The 17,496-nt window shown below is 38.6% G+C and overlaps 4 protein-coding genes across 4 annotated transcripts; all 4 read left to right on the plus strand.

Moving 5' to 3' along the window:
* The first annotated feature begins 9 nt into the window (after window positions 1-9).
* Window positions 10-2,719, plus strand: LOC139991116 (odorant receptor Or2-like). Its single transcript, XM_072010928.1, has 6 exons — window positions 10-195; window positions 607-748; window positions 844-947; window positions 1,090-1,425; window positions 2,301-2,576; window positions 2,651-2,719. Exons 1-6 carry the CDS (start codon window positions 10-12, stop codon window positions 2,717-2,719), a joined length of 1,113 nt encoding a protein of 370 aa, XP_071867029.1.
* Window positions 2,720-3,478: 759 nt separating this feature from the next.
* LOC139990647 (odorant receptor Or2) lies at window positions 3,479-5,693 on the plus strand. The gene is made up of 6 exons (XM_072010054.1): window positions 3,479-3,820; window positions 3,915-4,167; window positions 4,325-4,428; window positions 4,531-4,869; window positions 5,100-5,375; window positions 5,604-5,693. The coding sequence occupies exons 1-6, from the start codon at window positions 3,566-3,568 to the stop codon at window positions 5,658-5,660; spliced, it is 1,284 nt and encodes a 427-aa protein (XP_071866155.1). The 5' UTR covers window positions 3,479-3,565; the 3' UTR covers window positions 5,661-5,693.
* A 2,163-nt stretch (window positions 5,694-7,856) lies between these two features.
* On the plus strand, window positions 7,857-13,660 carry LOC139991117 (uncharacterized). Its single transcript, XM_072010929.1, has 9 exons — window positions 7,857-7,916; window positions 8,014-8,349; window positions 8,754-9,029; window positions 11,080-11,301; window positions 11,686-11,938; window positions 12,329-12,432; window positions 12,594-12,908; window positions 13,159-13,434; window positions 13,558-13,660. The coding sequence occupies exons 1-9, from the start codon at window positions 7,857-7,859 to the stop codon at window positions 13,624-13,626; spliced, it is 1,911 nt and encodes a 636-aa protein (XP_071867030.1). The 3' UTR covers window positions 13,627-13,660.
* A 678-nt stretch (window positions 13,661-14,338) lies between these two features.
* Window positions 14,339-17,434, plus strand: LOC139990651 (odorant receptor 13a-like). The gene is made up of 6 exons (XM_072010058.1): window positions 14,339-14,670; window positions 14,787-15,039; window positions 15,652-15,758; window positions 15,892-16,221; window positions 16,327-16,602; window positions 17,340-17,434. Exons 1-6 carry the CDS (start codon window positions 14,476-14,478, stop codon window positions 17,397-17,399), a joined length of 1,221 nt encoding a protein of 406 aa, XP_071866159.1. The 5' UTR covers window positions 14,339-14,475; the 3' UTR covers window positions 17,400-17,434.
* The last annotated feature ends 62 nt before the right edge of the window (window positions 17,435-17,496 follow it).

The raw sequence follows: 17,496 nt of genomic DNA on the forward strand, positions 1-17,496 counted from the left end.
GCGCGAATGATGCAGAATAACGACATTTCGATAATTTGGGCAAGTTTTCTCATGAAAGTCGTAGGCCTGTGGCTAGCGACGAATCGAAATGAGCAACGTCGCAGAGATTTCGCGCTGATCTACACGGTCGGAGCGCTTTTCATCAGTATATGCATCGCGATCAGAGATATCTATCACACTTGGGGAAATTTTAGCGTAAGTGCGCACAACGGTTTCGCTTTGATCGATTCCTCTATTATTCTTTATCCTTCTGTGCTCTTATTGCGTGTTGGGAAGAAGATATCGTATCGAACTAATTTATAATTTTTCTAAATTTATAAGTTTTCCGATTCTAAGTTCGAAAGTAACGAAACAGACTTTTAAACGTAGTCTCGTTTAGCCGATAATGCCAATTGAAATCGAAAGAGTACTTGAAAATCCTTTCGAAGAAACGAAGGATCTACAAACTCGTTTCGTACCATTCTCACATGTATATATATATATCTATAATTTCAGGATAGCGTTTTTATCTGTTGCAATATTTTATACGTGACGATCGTTTTCCTAAAGATCGGCGTAATATACAAGCACAAAATAGAGTTCTTTAATTTAATTACGTTCACACAGAAAAATTTCTGGCGTCCGTATCACGATCCGCAAGAAATACTAGTTGTAGCCGATTGCAAACGAATATGCAACATTTTCATTATTCTTATGATCTTTTGTACTCAAGGCACTTGTGCCGGTTACATGGTGACACCGCTTATAGGTACGTAAAAGGGCATATCTTTGCATCCGCTGCTTATTTATATACGCAATTACGTTACATACATTATTACGTAAATACTCTTTTTTACCGTTCAGCAAATATAGGAAGAAACGAATCTGACAGAATACTACCGTTCAATTTGTGGGTAGACTTTCCCGTAGGAATGTCGCCTTACTTCGAAATACTATTTGCTATACAGGTATAGCTATCTCCGCTGATTCGTATCTCCTCCTAATTTTTTAAAAGATCGTATTTCTAATCGATCGCTCATCCATTCGACAATAATAAAAATAAATCCTATTTAAAATATAATTCGATGAAACCGATGTTTATTTGTGCAGATACTCTGTGTGTACCACGTCGGTGTGTGTTACATTTGTTTCGACAATTTGTTATGCATCGTTAATCTTCACGTGGCCAGCCAATTTCGCATATTACAGCATAGGCTGAGAAGCATTGATAACGCGACGAAGGATCAGATGGAAGAATACGAATCGGACGCAAAATTGTCGTACTATTCGAATATGTGTTACACAAAGTTGAAAAATTGCGTGCAACAGCATCAAATGCTTATCGAATATTGCAAAAAGTTGGAAAATATATTTACGTTGATCGTGCTTGCCCAGGTAATGTTTCTTGCCATGGTAATATGCCTCGTGGGATTTCAACTACTTCTGGTGAGTTATTTTTTTGAGATATTTTATCGTTACAAGTTATTCCAGTTGCTTACGTTCGAAGCTGTCTTTCCACGTCGTTATTAGGAAACGTTTCGCTTTAAAAAATATACGTGGTAACCGCGAAGACGGGAGGACAAGGACGTGCCGAAACTCAAATCAGTCGATTTTTGTCGATCATCGTGCCATTATCCTGTTCCACGATCGATCCTCTCTCCTTTTCGTTTTGGAGAGGCTGCTTCGCGCTCATTGTCGGCTAATCCTGCTCCGACATTCGCCTTTGAATTTTCCTTTTCTTCTTAACGTCTTCCTTTACTTTCCTTTCTTTTTTTCAATCTCGTATGCGTATATCGTCCCGAATCGCATCTCCTCGTTTCTTCGCCCTTCCATTACGATCGAGCTTCCATAGCGAGAGACCGAAGCCGCGACTCTTTGGGCCGAATGTTTGCAGCGAATGCAAAATATAACTATAACTGTAACAATGATCATCTTATATCGTTTGGCATGTGTACGTGTTGCAGTCTTTCTTACGTAGTTGCTATCTGTAAGTTTTACGAGATCCTTCGCACCTCGTAGCCGGATACGTTAACTATATATTTACCACTTCATAGTTATCCGCTAACATCCACGATCCTCTCATTCGAATCCGAAGATTCCGATCCCGCGTGTATAGAAAATCGGTCGAGTCAAATGTATATTGTGGAAAAAATGGAGAAAGTTTTTTCTTCTTTTCGATTGATTTCGATTAATCGATTTCTCTATAGAATTCCATCTGTATTATTGAAATTTCCAATATACCGGCATTTTAAATTTGCGAAACAAAATGTTTTCCAAAACGATTTTATTAGTTTTATATCGATTATATCGTGTTCCCATAGGCGGACACACCTACCTCGAAAAAGGCCAGTTTGGTATTGAATTTGTGTGGCGTTCTCTGTCAACTATTGATGTTCACGTATAGTTGCGATGACTTGATGCGACAAAGCGTCAACGTCGGCAACGCGACATTCTCAGGACCGTGGCCAATCCTTCCGATGAACGAAGCTGGTGCCACTGTGCGAAAAAATTTGCTAATTATCATCATGCGATCGCACAAGATTTGCTGTATAACGGCTGGAAAATTTTTCCCTGTCTCTCTGCAGACGTTTACCGGGGTAATCGAACTCGTTGTATCTCCGTTACGATTTTTCTATGTAATCGTTGAATCGTAATTATTCGCTCGTTACAGGTTCTCAGTACGGCAATGTCATATTTCACTCTGCTAAGGAATACGTCTCTGGCTGCAACAAATTCATAACTTGTACGTTTGTCGTTAATAGCAAAAATATAAATTACAGGGCTCGTTCGATTCGAAGGTACCAAACGGTACTGTTGCTTGGTGTTTAAATAAAAAGGGATAATACACTGTTCCCAAGATTCTATTTCTCCGCGAGTCTTTGCACGTGTAACCGATCGTGAGATGGCAAGACTGATTTACACGTAGCGCTATATACTGTATCGGGTTTGTTATTTTCTAAACGTATCTTTACTACGAATAAGTTTGATAATGTTAATGTTACTATAACATCGCAATAAATGTTTCTCGAATACCGTGTCATCCGTTTTATCGTTACTCTTTAAACGCGTTATTTTGATTTTAAATCAAAGCGTACCGTCTCTTTCCGCGAGTGAAACGTGGAAATAGCTTGAATATTTGTAAGTATCCTTTTATCTGCATCTAAAACGATCTAAGGCATCGTCCGCGCGTAAGAAATAGTTAAACCAACGGCTGTGCTTTTTCCACCGAGCGCACGGTGGCCGTGAAAAAGCGAAAGGAGTTGCTTTTACTAGGAGGACTCGTATGTCAATATAAAAAAGCATAATAGCTCGTTGATAAACGATTAACTTACCGTCGATCGCAGCAGCCCTAGACTCCGTCGTCACGCGACGTGCAAGACGCCAACGCTCGATGCACAATGTAGTAGCGTCTACTCCGTTTTTTTCCCAACAGCCGATCACAGGTCTGTCTCTCTTTAATTATACATACACGTTGCACGCGTCGACCTATTCCGAATAATCACGATATCTTTCCACGCCATGAAATGAAAATAAGAAGGAAAGAATAAGTACTTGTCCGTCAGTGTCAAGAAGAACAAGAGACAAGATGGACAAAGATTCGAAAGGGACAAAGATTAGTCGTACGTCGGCTCGTTTAAAGCTAGAGAACGAAGCGTCGTACACCAAAGATTTTGCCTTGCTGATGACGGGGTTTTTAATGAAAATCGTCGGTCTCTGGCTAACGAACAACGAAAAAGAAGAACGTACGCGTCAGTTAACTTTGATGTACACCGTAGTCGCGATCCTGTTCGGTGTGTGGGTGCAGTTCAGGGACTTTTACTACTCGTGGCCGAACTTTGGCGTGAGTATATAAATGTTCTTTTTACCAGTAACGATCTTTCCTACGTTTCTTAAATTCTTCGAGCGTTTCCGTTTCTACGATTTTTCAATCGCAGGATTGTGCTTACACGGCTTGCAATATTTTATGCCTCGTTATGGTGTTACTAAAATTGTCCGTCGTATTTATACACAAGAAAAAATTCATCGACCTGCTTGTGTACACGCACAAGAACTTTTGGCACACGAATTACGATTACAACGAGCTATTGTTGTTGCAAAACTGTAGAAAGATTTCCATCGTGTGCATCTCTTTGATCAATGTTTGTGCTCAAGGCACGGTCTTCGGCTACGTGCTAACGCCTATCGTAGGTACGTGTATCGATTCAACTGGCAGCATCGATGTATCTCCTGTTTATGAAAAGTGTCAAACTCGACGCTAAAATCTCTTTGATTCGCAAATATCAAAGGTATATAAACGATAAAGCGTCGTCCCTTTAAAGTATAGAATCGTACGTTTACATTTTAGAAAACATTGGAAGAAACCATTCAGATAGAGTTCTGCCATTTAGAATGTGGCTCGATCTACCATTGAGCGTGACACCATACTTTGAAATACTATTCGTGCTTCAGGTACATACGTAAACGCGCGTTTTACTCTGCTCGTGAAAAATATCGCTTTCCGTGGAGCAAAACACTGTACGACACAGCGTAACTCTTATGTTTATACCTTAGGTTCTCTCTTTGTGCCACGTTGGTATATGTTACATTTGTTTCGACAATCTTTTATGTCTGATAAATCTGCACGCGGCCACTCAATTTCGTATATTACAATACAGGTTATTGTACTTGGGTGAAACGATTGAAAAGCAACCGAACGAGTACGCTATCGAAGCGACCTTGCCGTCAGATTACTTGAAAAATTATCACACGGTATTTAAGTGTTGCGTTAGAGAACATCAAGACCGAATTAAGTATTGTCAGAGACTAAACGATATATTTACGTACATCGTTCTTGGACACATAATTGTCTTTAGCCTTTTACTGTGTCTGGTTGGTTTCCAGGTGCTTATGGTAAGTACTTTCCGTTATGATAAAAAATATGAATAATCACCCGTTCCTAGCTTTTTAAAGCAGCAGTTTATGCTTCCTCTTTCCGTAGTCGTATTAGCAATTTTATAATTAAATAGCCATTTTATTTTTCGTTTACGTTCCAAATTTTTGTTGTTATTATTCTACGCTTACCATTACCCTTTCGTTATAATCTTTAAATCGTTCGGTTAAATTCGTTAACGTATATGCAGGCAAATTCACCTCCTACGCGGCGACTGATTTTCATATTCCACATAGTGGGCAGTTCCAGTCAGTTATTGCTGTTCACGTACAGTTGCGATACTCTGATACGAGAAAGCACGAATATCGGAACTGCCGTTTATTCCGGTCCCTGGACCCATCTAACGATGGACAGAATTGGGAAATTGCTACGAAAAGATCTGACGATGATCATCGTGAGATCGAGCAAACCTTGCTGCTTAACTGCCAGCGGATTCTTTCCTGTGTCTCTGGAAACTTGTACCAAGGTTCTTATTATCATTATTCTTACAATGCAATCGGTGATAATTTACTCGTTTCTTTATTTATTCGTTTCGTTCCGTTTCATCGAGTTTTTTTCTTAAAATTACCAAAAGGTAAAGAATATAGAAAAAGGCGATGCGTTATTTTATGAAACATCCAAACATATTCTTACAAAAATTTCGCAATTTCTTTATCAAATACGAAAATATAATAAATAAACGTTCCTCTTACAGGTGCTGAGTACCGCGATGTCATACTTCACTTTAATGAGACAATCTTTCACCGATTAAAATTACTAACGTAGAACGTGCAATGCGATAATAGATGACAAATCAAAGATAGTACGATAGTGGTATTTGTTGAACAAATTCTAAATTTGTACGAGAATAAAGATGCCTCTCTCGCATGGAAGGCGTTAAATTATTTGCTTGACTTTATACGAAGAGAATTCCAATCCTAACGATAAAAGTCTCGTTTCCCAGTTTAATCCCTATCTGTAATTACCATGGTTATATCAGATTTTATTAGAAACGTTTAAACTCGTCACACGCCTAAATCGTTTATTCGCTTTGGCCAGTTTTCAGCTCCGTGGTGTCGTAGTACTTTACATTATTTCAAATACATAGCTTCATACAACGTCATACGTTTGAACGCTATCGACGGTATAAAAAAGACTCCTGTATCCAGGAGAAACCCAAGTACGTAGACAATAATATAATACTACGTACTACAAACACCTGACATCAGACATGAGAGAACAAACGGTGCCGAAATTTCATTATTCGTTTCATAGCTACGATATCACCGAATCTGCACAGCACCTCTCACAAATCGTAGAAACAAAATAAAAAAGGACATTTATCATCTTCGTAACTTCAACGCGCCGCCGCTGCGTCAAGCCATCTACGTTCCTTCCTCGTAGATTCTATCAAAGGAAATTATAGACAACTTTCTTAAGTCGTATGCCTCGTTTAGCAAGATAAATTTTCCTTTGGCAAAACGAAACAGCTGTCGAACAGCACTTCGATTTCACAGAGGGTCACGTAACTCCGGAATAATGTATAACTCGATCGATCCCATACACTCGTTGTTCATTCGGAACAAAGAATAGCAATCCTGGGCTATCGTGATCGAACGTTCGCTCCTTTCTTTCCTTTCTCCTCGTTTTTTTTTCCGGAACATCAAATAACGGTGCATCAATGATAAGAATAAAATAGACACAAAGTACGCTATCGGTGAATGAAAGGATGCCGATACATCAAAGCGACTGATCGTCTCTAATACGTTGCAATAATCGATGTAGACCGTGTACAAGTGCACCAGTTCAATGTCCTAACGTACTAGATTATTAGCTGTACGATATGAGATTTCTAAAGAGCCACGACATATCTATCAGCTTGACGTCGACTTTTATGAAACTCGTTGGATTATGGACGTCGAAAAACCAATTGGAGAGACGCGTCAGACTTATTACGCAGATTTACGCGTTGGCTATTATTCTCTTTGCTCTATGGATAGAGATTACGGACACTTACTATTCTTTCGGTGATCTGAGTGTAAGTATTCGAACGATTATCTTTACCGAGATATTTGAAGTGAGATAAATCGCGACGAACGATACGGTTGAGGACTAAATTTCTGTAACAGTTCAGTTTCATTTCAAGTATTAAAGTTACAGAAGCTAATAAGACAATATGCAAAACAAAGTTCATTGGTTATTTGTGGTTATATATAACGCAACTTAAAATTTGATAACACAGTTATAAAACATGTAGCATAATCTGATTATCGTTTAAAACAATTACAATGTACTAGATTTCCAGCAATAACTTAGTTTTCCCATAAAGCTGTTGTTTTCTCATAAATTTGAAATATCGTGGCTTGTGCTCTGTTTTCTCGTTTGTCATACCTAAATTGGATTAACAAAAGACTTTATAAGGCACAAGTGAAATAGGATCCATCCGCAGTTCTACATTTTTTATTACATTTTCTCTACTTACAGACCTGCATTTACAACTTGTGCAACATTTTGGCGATTCTAATGCCTCTCCTAAAGATGATCGTATTGCTTGCGCATAAACAAGAATTTTTTCGTTTAATCGCATATACGCAACGAAGATTTTGGCACGAGAATTACGACGAATACGAGAAAAAGATTTACACGAACTGCAAACTCAAATGTACCGTCTTTGTCTGTTTCGTTATATTCACCACCAAAGCGACCCTTATTTGTTACGCTCTTAGTCCAATTCTTGGTAAGTCGCTTAATCTTAAATTGGAATTTCCATGTTTTTATTTCTTTTCCAAAAGAGCACAAAAATACCCAAGTGTAATCTATGGCAGATTCAGAAGGTTAATCGAATTGTTGTTGAACTTTCTTCGATATCGTATATTTTCTACTTAATATTTATCAAGAATTGTGCCATTCTGTATCCACTCTAGAAAATATTGGAAGGAACGAATCGGATAGGGAGCTCCCATTTAATATGTGGATTGATCTACCACTGACAATATCACCATACTATGAAATAACAGTCATGGTACAGGTACCGGATCGCTTCTTTTTCCTAATGCTCGACGTATTTAATATTATCAAATTTAATATCAGTAACAAATTTAATGGAAATCTTTATATACCCACAGCTCGTAACATTGTACTATATAGGAGTCGGCTATTTCTGTTTCGACAATCTATTATGCGTCATGAATCTACACTTGGCTACTCAATTTCAAATGCTGCAATATAAAATGTCCCGCATGACCGATTTTACGAATAAAGAGAAGGGAGAAACAAATCCACAATTGTTCTCAAGATCATCGGCAAAGAAATGTTACACCGTCTTTAAAAAATATATTCAACAACATCAAGCTCTCATAGCTTATTGTCGCAAACTGGAATCGGTATTTAATTTGCCTGTTTTGGCGCAAGTGCTGGCGTTCAGCTTGGTAATGTGTCTCGATGGGTACCAGATACTTATGGTGAGTGTAACGCATTCGTATCAATTATTCGTTTTTACATTCCCACGTCTCGGAGAGTGTCGCGAATCCTGTATGCGCAAAGTACAAAAATGTACAGAATACATACCGTATACAAGAATATACAAGAATATACGAAATAATCAAACTACTGCACTCTCTATAACATTTGATCGATGGAATAATTTTTTACCTAAAATACTCTAGTTCCGTCTTTTTAATTTTATTCGTGCGAATATCGAATTTACATAGATATCTGCGGTCTAGTAATAATTCTATTTACTACGACGATCATGGAAAATCACGCGTCGCCTGTAAAAAGTGTCTATATCGAACATTTTAAATATTACCAACACTATTCATACTTCGGACAAGCTTTTACGCACTGATGATACATTTTTTCGCAGCCAGGGGCACCTAGCAGAACACGTTTCATCTTCAGCTTCCAATTAATAGCCTGTCTCTGCCAACTACTGATGTTCACCTACAGCTGTGACTGCATCATGCAAGAAAGCGCGAGCATAGCTTTGGCGGTGTATAAAGGACCTTGGTCGTTTTTGCCTGCAACCGAGAGCGGTATGATGATACGAAAAGACATGATACTCGTTACTATAAGATCTGGCGTACCTTGTTGCATAACGGCCTATGGATTCTTCGTCGTGTCTCTGGAAACATACACTCGGGTAATTGAAACGTTGTAGCATTTGTCGGAATTGCAGCGAATGATAAATTTGACTGCGTAAAACTGTACAGTGTACGAAAATGTAAAGAGTACAAAGATACACGCCGGATATCTGTTTCTTATACATATTATTGTTACAGGTTTTAAGTACTGCGGTATCGTATTTCACACTGTTAAGACAAACTACACATGAGACCCTCTATTCGTAATATAGATATTTCACTTGCAAATATACAGAATGACTAATAGCGGGTGATAATGTATGTAAAGGGATGCTACTACAAAGCGAAATAAAACTACAATGAAAAATGATAAAAATTGCTTTTGAAGTTTGATTCGTTATACGTTGACGCTTAAAAGTCGAGTTACGCTCATATTCGATCATGGAAATAATCGATACGCATAAATCGATTCGGTCGCATATTGCCGCTCGGTGTTCTTCTACGACACGAACGCGCGAACAAGTGTGTGTAAATTTCTTATTATTTTTATAACAACCACTATTCGGTAATTTCGATCGGAACTTGCACATCCACTGCTCGCCTTCGTATTATTTTACCAACCGTCTTATCAAATAATCCAGCTATAGTATATTTTTTCGAAAGTTAAATGCGACTGAAAGCATCGCATCGGTAGAGTAGAAAATAATGACAGTGTAATACGCACAAATTTCTGTGAATAACGAAAGAGAAATTGATCAACGAACAAATGCGTAATCGACGAATGCATGTTTTATGTGTTTTTCCGTCTATACCAAAGGGTAGCAATCGACTTTTTCCTCCTTGCGCCCTTCGTACCAGGATGGTGTACGAATAACAATAGGAAAGAATGAATTAATCAACGCAGCACCTGTTATTGCGATGATTCATACCTACTGGAGCATACGCGAGCGAAACAGCCTTGGAGGCTGCCCAGGTAATACAATGCCTACAGGATGACCCAGGTGCTTAGGGGACACCGCGTGTTCGGCGAGTACCTGATGATGATCGGACGCGAGGCCATCTGTCGCTACTGTCACGTCATAGGCGAGAGATTGACCCCCTCGGCGATCGTGGGGGCGATGTTGAGCGGGTCGCGGAAGTACGAGGCTGTCCGCTTTTTCTGCGAGCAATCGTAATAATTTGTCATCGATGATTCTATGATAAATTGCTATTTACATACACAGTTACTGGCCGTACAACAAATTGGCGCGAGCTATATATACGACGACAACTTGCGTTCGAAATATTAACGAAAAATTTTCAGAATACTTTCAGGCACTAACTTTATCCCCTCGTATCCGCTGCAGCAACTTGATCCGCGATATTACGTTGGACAATCGTAAGAATTGCATGAAGACACGAGACAAAGCACTCTTCCATCGCTTAAAACGAGTGAAATGAATCGCAGGCCATCTTATGCACGGCAACGATCGTCCATCGTTGTTTCTATCGTCGCCTGTTCCATTCAAACACCCTCGAATCGTGAATAATGCATCTCCGATTACGTTGCAACGTCTACGCTTGACACGAGAACAGGACACGTTACAGGCAGCTACGCGAATTTTTGATTGGCGTAGACACGAATCGTCGGAGTGTCGTCGCGATTAAAGACCCTGCGTCTAATATCTCGTTAAAGATCGATCGGCTATAGTCGACGCGATACTACATCGCCCTTGTTTCGATCATTCGACGTTCACCGCGCGAATGATGCAGAATCACGACATCACGGTAATTCGAGCAAGTTTTCTCATATAAATCGTAGACCTGCGACTAGCGACGATTCGAAATGAACAAGGTCGCGGAGATTTCGCGCTGATCTACGCGATCGGAGCGCTTTCCATTGGGGAAATTTTAGCGTAAGTGCGCAACGGTTTCGCTTTGATCGACAGCTCTATTATTCTTTATCCTTTTATGCTCTTATTACGTCAGGAATAAATTATTCGTATTCGTTTCCTGGTCGTCAAAAGTTTGCTTAGGTAAGACACGTATCTACCGCGAAATATAGAGTGCCTAGGCAGATCAAAATGCCACTTGGTATCGCTAAGTTTACCATCTATCGCGTGATTTTAGAATCAGGATCGAGAAGAAAGGATCGTCATGCATACCGAACGATACACAGATATATCCATTAAAATATCACGGTTGCTGCTGAAAATCGCGGGTATTTGGAAATCGGCGAACAAAACCGAAGATAGGCAAAGAAAATTCGGTGTATTCTATACCATGATTACAAGCGCTTATAGCATGTACGTGAACGTCGCGGATATTTGTCACAATTTGAACGATTTGGACGTGAGTAAGAAAATAAGTAACCCCCGTGAAAAATTTTCTTCATTTTTCTATAAATTTTAACGTTACCATTGAACTGCGTATAGGTAGTTACTTGTACCGAGTGTTGGTAAATCAATAGTACAGTTATTTGGATGAAATATATTATACGGAATTAAATATCGTTATAGAACTTTGAAGACATTTTTTCATTGCAGATTGGGGCATTTAGAAACGTTTGTCTAATGTTATTTTAAATATTCCTTTAACTTAAATTTAACTTAAACCAACTGCAAAAGCATTACTAAATCGTAATGTTGCTCTTCACATAGCAAGTCGTAACAATTAAACGTCGAACATGATTTTCCATCGATCATTTATTGCAATTTATTAGAATCATTTTTTCAGCGTTGCATCTTCCTGGCAGCCAACGTATTGAACACGATATTGGCGATATTTAAAATTTCGATGATAACCTTTTATAAAACGGAATTCTCTTATATAATCGTATACGCCCAGAAGCATTTTTGGCACTTGAATTACGATCTCGACGAGAAGATACTTTTCGCTGAATGCAAGAAAGTTTGCAAACTGTGGTCGCTATTTGTAATCCTTGTTATACAAATTATTGTCTCCTTCTACGCAGTTGCGCCAATCTGCGGTAAGTGAATTCATCGATCGAAAGATTAAATAAAGCTTCTTTTCTACAGAAAGAAAGTAATCATTTTCGAAATAATGGAATAAACGTGAATATTTTGCGCTAGAAGAATAATTCTTCATTTTTCACATTTACTTTTCATCGAAATATAGTAAAACAAGCTATAAGTTATAAAACGATAAGAAAACAAAATGTCCCAAATCGCGATAAGTCGTTGTTTGTTCCTAAGTTATGGAAATCGAAGAGATAAATTAACGATCTAAGTAAGAAATAGCCGTCTCGTTTGAATAAAAATCTAAACTAGCCTTCTAGCGAAAGCTGATTTTAAAACGAACGTTTGTAACAATTAGAAAGATACTATAAAACAGAAACTCGTGTTTCGCTATATTTCAGCGAACATTGGAAACAATGGCTCGGAGAGGACACTTCCGGTCGCGATGTGGGTCGATCTGCCGGTATACGTGACACCGTATTACGAAATAATGTTCGTCATTCAGGTATCTCCATTTAACTCCATGAGACGCGACAGTGTCTAATTAGCGAGCATATTCGATAGTAATTAAGAATTAAGTAAATAGTGCTTTAATATTCACTGAAGAAGGTGAAAACCTAGCGAGCGCAATTATGATTTTACTATGGAAAATCACTATTTACACAGCTAGCGTCTGTGCAACAAATCTGTGTAGCCTATATGGCCTGCGACAACTTCTTATGCATACTGAATATGCACGTGATCTGCCAATTCCGCATGCTCCATAACAGGCTTTTCAATCTATGGAAGATCATCGACCAGCAAACGGATAAGATCGATTACGCCGACAAGTGCTACGCAGCGTTGAAACAATGCATTCGGCAGCATCAGTCGTTGATCAAATTCTGCGAAAAGCTCGAATGTGTTTATAGATTACCGATCTTCGGCCATATAGTCATCTTTAGCTTGCTGATGTGCTTCGACACGTACGAGATACTTTTGGTACGTGCGAACGTCGGATCTGTTTTTCTATTTCTTTAAATACGTAGAAACACAATTACCGCAAATTTCATCGTTTAACTCTTCTATAAAAATCGTTAAATCGCGCGTGTAAGTTCGTCTCGTTCTACGATCGTCCAACTTTTGAGATACGCGTATTTGTCGAAGAAACAAATATTCGTTCGTTTTAAATATATCTAATAGCTGTAATATCGTCTGATTTAAATACGAATATATCATACTATGTACACAGGCAGATGTATCCGCTGGTACACGACTGATCTTCGTGTTTCACATTATCGGTAGCTTTATCCATATCATTTTCTTCACCTACACTTGCCACGGCTTGATAGAGGAAAGTTCGAATATTAGCTTGGCAACGTACTCAGGCCGGTGGACCACTTTGCCAATGACCAAAACTGGCAGAATGTTACGAGAAGACGCGAAGATGATGATAATGAAATCAACGCGACCATGCTATCTCACCGCCGGTGGATTCTTTCCTGTATCTTTGGAAACATCTACCGCGGTACGTAATCCGTTTCTCGCTTAATCCCGTTCATCCTGCAAATATCGCTCTTTACAACGCATTACCAGAAACGTATAAATTTTTTAATGAATCCTACGACGACGCTAAAATTTTATGTTACAGCTGATGAGTACCACAATGTCATACTATACGCTCATAAGGGAATCGTCTTTGAAAATGAAGACTGAATAATTCATAGTATAAACATGGACTTAGATAATAAAAATATTTTAATGGTTGCGAACAAACTTTAATACTTGATCGATCGATCGTCGATCTATCACCTCCGATCGTACGTCACGAGGGCGAATACGATTGGATACACTCCTTCACCGATCGTCCACCCTTTCCCTCCGTTCTACGCACAGCGTATCGAATATATTACAAACTTTTCCAAGGCAACGCAAAATTAAAAACACTACTGATACAAGTATAGTTTATTTCCATTTCTAACCTCGCAACATCGGTAATTGTAACGATCGTATGTTAAGTCGGTGGCAAGCTTGATGCACACCTTCCATTGACCTGTGCGTTATCCACACGTTCGCCATAAATTTGTATCCGCAAAATACAGCCGCGTATCATTTACATGCACCGCTAAAACACGAAAAAAAGAAACAACTGGATACTTACGAAACGATTTACAAACGATCCTCGCAAATTGCATCGTTATGCTCGAGGGCAGCAACCATGATCGAATTCGAGCGCACGACGTTCTTCACAGACTTCCACGAAACGAATCTCCTGAACTGTCGCATATATAATACATTGTCGTCACGTCCGAGCGTTTACCGTTTACCTGGAATAATACATAATTTATCGATCCGGCATCGCTTTTACTCTTCGCGCGCAATTACAATGACGTTCGGAATAACTAGTTGTCCACGAAGTAGAAAAGGAGAAACGAGCCAGAGACAACAAAGCGAAAAAAGATCAAGGAATCGGGAATATCGCGTCAGTGTCCTTAGGGATGGATAATAGGCAAGCTGGAAACATTCGATAGAATCGAAGATCGAAGCGTTCTACCATAGAACACTCGGTATGAGCTCTAGGCAAGTCAAGGATCTGTCTATCATCATCACGAGTTTCTACATGAAATTCGTTGGTTTTTGGCTGGCGAATAACTACGTGGAGAAACGTCGCAGGAACGTTGCGTTGAGTTATACGTTATTCGCCGTCCTCCTCTCCCTATCGACCGAGGCGAGGGATTTGTACTTCACTTGGGGAGATCTTGGTGTGAGTGGAGAATCTAATTTTTTAACTAGACCGATTAAATCGAGCAATCGGCAATTTTCTTTATAACGACTTTAAACAATTTTCATGCAGAAACCAACTCGATATTTTGGTTACAGGACTCTATTTACGTCATATGCAACGTTATAACTATCGTTCTAGTTGTGGTCAAAATCTTGATTTTGTTAATATATAACGAAGAGCTGCTTGACATAATCGATTATGCGAGAATAAATTTTTGGCACTTGAATTACGACTCGCACGAGCAAATGATCGTGGATAACTGCAGACGTACGTGTACCATTTTCGTTTGCGTCTTCACTTTCTTCGCTCAGGGAACGGTTATCGGTTTCATAGCGAGGCCAATTCTAAGTGAGATATTTTATTTAAGAATAAAATAATTACTAACGTAGAATATTATCTTTCTATAAGTGGCACTCTGTAAATAGAAATCTTGACTCGTTACGATCATTCCTTATTAATTGAAATAATAAATTTTGCTTAGGTACGTTTCCAGCTTTACGCTTTAACGGCAAAGCACGTAAAATAAGTTCGATTCCCGAACGAATCTCGGCAAAGCACCTCTGCGAAAATTCAACGTGACGCGAGGTTTACGACACGGTCAGAAACGATTGCTATTTTTGAGAGGCAGATTTTTTCTACCAATGTTCGAACGGTACGTGATTCAAACCAAACATTAACGACGTTGAAATGACTTCGACGCGTAGCATGCATTTTCAATTTCTTTATTTCCGTCTCCCTTGCCTTAATAGTAAATACCGTGTCATAAATCTCACCACATCGCCGTAGCGTCAGGCCCAGCCGGCTCTATGGCCGATCGATGCAGACTCAAATAAACGTTTATAACGCTACACACCAAGATCGATTAGGCACTTAATTGTTGGAATTACTTTATCAGCATCGTAATCGCTCATAGCTTGTAAGAAGGGCTAAACTACAATGATTAAATGGCATACCTTTCAGTAAACTATGGAAAAAATGAGTCCGAGCGAATACTTCCGTTCAACATGTGGCTCCCCGAATGTCATCTATCCATGACACCGTATTTTGAACTAATGTTCATGCTGCAGGTTTTACATTATTTTACGTTACAATTATTTGTAAATGTAAAGATGCAAATACCTCGTGAACAATTACTTTATCCGTAAAACGACATTAACAGACTCTTTGAAATTAGTGTTTAATCGATCGATATTTTTACAGGTTGTATGTTCGTATCACGTTGGTGTGTGCTACCATTGCTTCGACAATGTTTTATGCATTTTAAATCTACACACTGCCGCACAGTTTCGTATCTTGCAATATAGACTTACGAACATGTGCAACACCAACGACCGTGCAGAATTCTATGAAGTTTCGGAAAAGTCATCGTACAGTATACGTCGATATGAAAAGCTTAGGACTTACATTCAACAACACCAAGCACTCACTGATTTTTGTAAAAAACTCGAAGATGTATTCAACTTAATCGTACTCGGGCAGGTGTCGCTATTCAGCTTGTTAATCTGCCTCGATGGATATTTGATACTTATGGTTAGTATAGCGTCCGTATTTCGTTTTCCTACTTCAGGTAGAATAATTCTAAGCTATCGCATTTTTCATTTTTATAAAAGGATTTCACTAGTTCTCTATCTATAGGATGACGCTCCGGCTACAAGACGCTTTACTTTCGCCTTTCACATAACGGGTTGCATGTGTCAACTGCTGATGTTCACTTATAGTTGCGATTGTCTGATACGAGATAGTGCGAACATAGCTAATGCCGCGTACAAAAGCTTATGGTCGCGCTTACCGATGGACCAATTTGGAAAAATATTACGCAAGGACTTGATACTGGTTATCATGAGGTCCGCGACACCCTCTTGTCTGACCGCTTGTGGATTCTTCACTGTGTCACTGGAAACTTACACCGGGGTAAGCGCAGACGTAACACGTATAGTTGGAAATCCTGTAAATATGTACCTTTCTTAGTAAAAATTAATTAATTCCTACAGTCAAAACAAATGCTCGTACATAACTTTTCAAATCTGATATAATAATATTAATTGCACTCGCTCCCTCTCTCTCTCTCTCTATATATATATATATGCTTTAAAATACTTAGAATTCAATTCTGAATAAATAATTTTACCTTTAACATAATCATCTTTATCTATTCCATTATGGGCTTTGAACACTACAGTGGTATTTTTCTCCATTCTGAAATATTATTTACAAAAAGTGTGACAGTTTATGCATATTGCAAATCAAACTCTCGAAAACAATATAAAAATGAATTTTCTGTCGTCAAAGTGATAATCGTATTAATATGTAGCTTCCTATTTGGTTAAACGCTGTAACGTTCCAGAAATTTTTTGCAAGCTCCTAAATGTAAACTCCACTTGATAATCTCCGAAGCAAGTGAACGTTTAAATCGCGATTAATGAGAGATCCTATAGATAGTTTCGGTAAGATCTTTTTTTCTGTTATACTGAAAAACTTGTTTAACGAAACACTCCTGATAAGTATACGAATTATGTAAAGGTGAATTAGTAAGTAACGTCATTGTTATATCGCTAATAACAAACACCATAATTACCATCGTTATATCAGATTTTATTAGGAACGTTTAAAATCATCACACGCCTAAACTGTTTATTCGCTTTTCACAGATTTTGAGCTCCGCGGTGTCGTACTTTACGTTGTTAAGGAATCAGTCGAACGATGATTAAAATACAAGTGAAATTGCGCATAAAGTAAGGAATTTCAAATACAATAGTTTCGCATCAAAGTCATATATTTGTATGTTATAGACAGACAAAATAAAAA

The sequence above is a fragment of the Bombus fervidus genome, chromosome 9, assembly GCF_041682495.2.
Source record: "Bombus fervidus isolate BK054 chromosome 9, iyBomFerv1, whole genome shotgun sequence".
NCBI classification, from domain to species: Eukaryota; Metazoa; Arthropoda; class Insecta; order Hymenoptera; family Apidae; genus Bombus; species Bombus fervidus.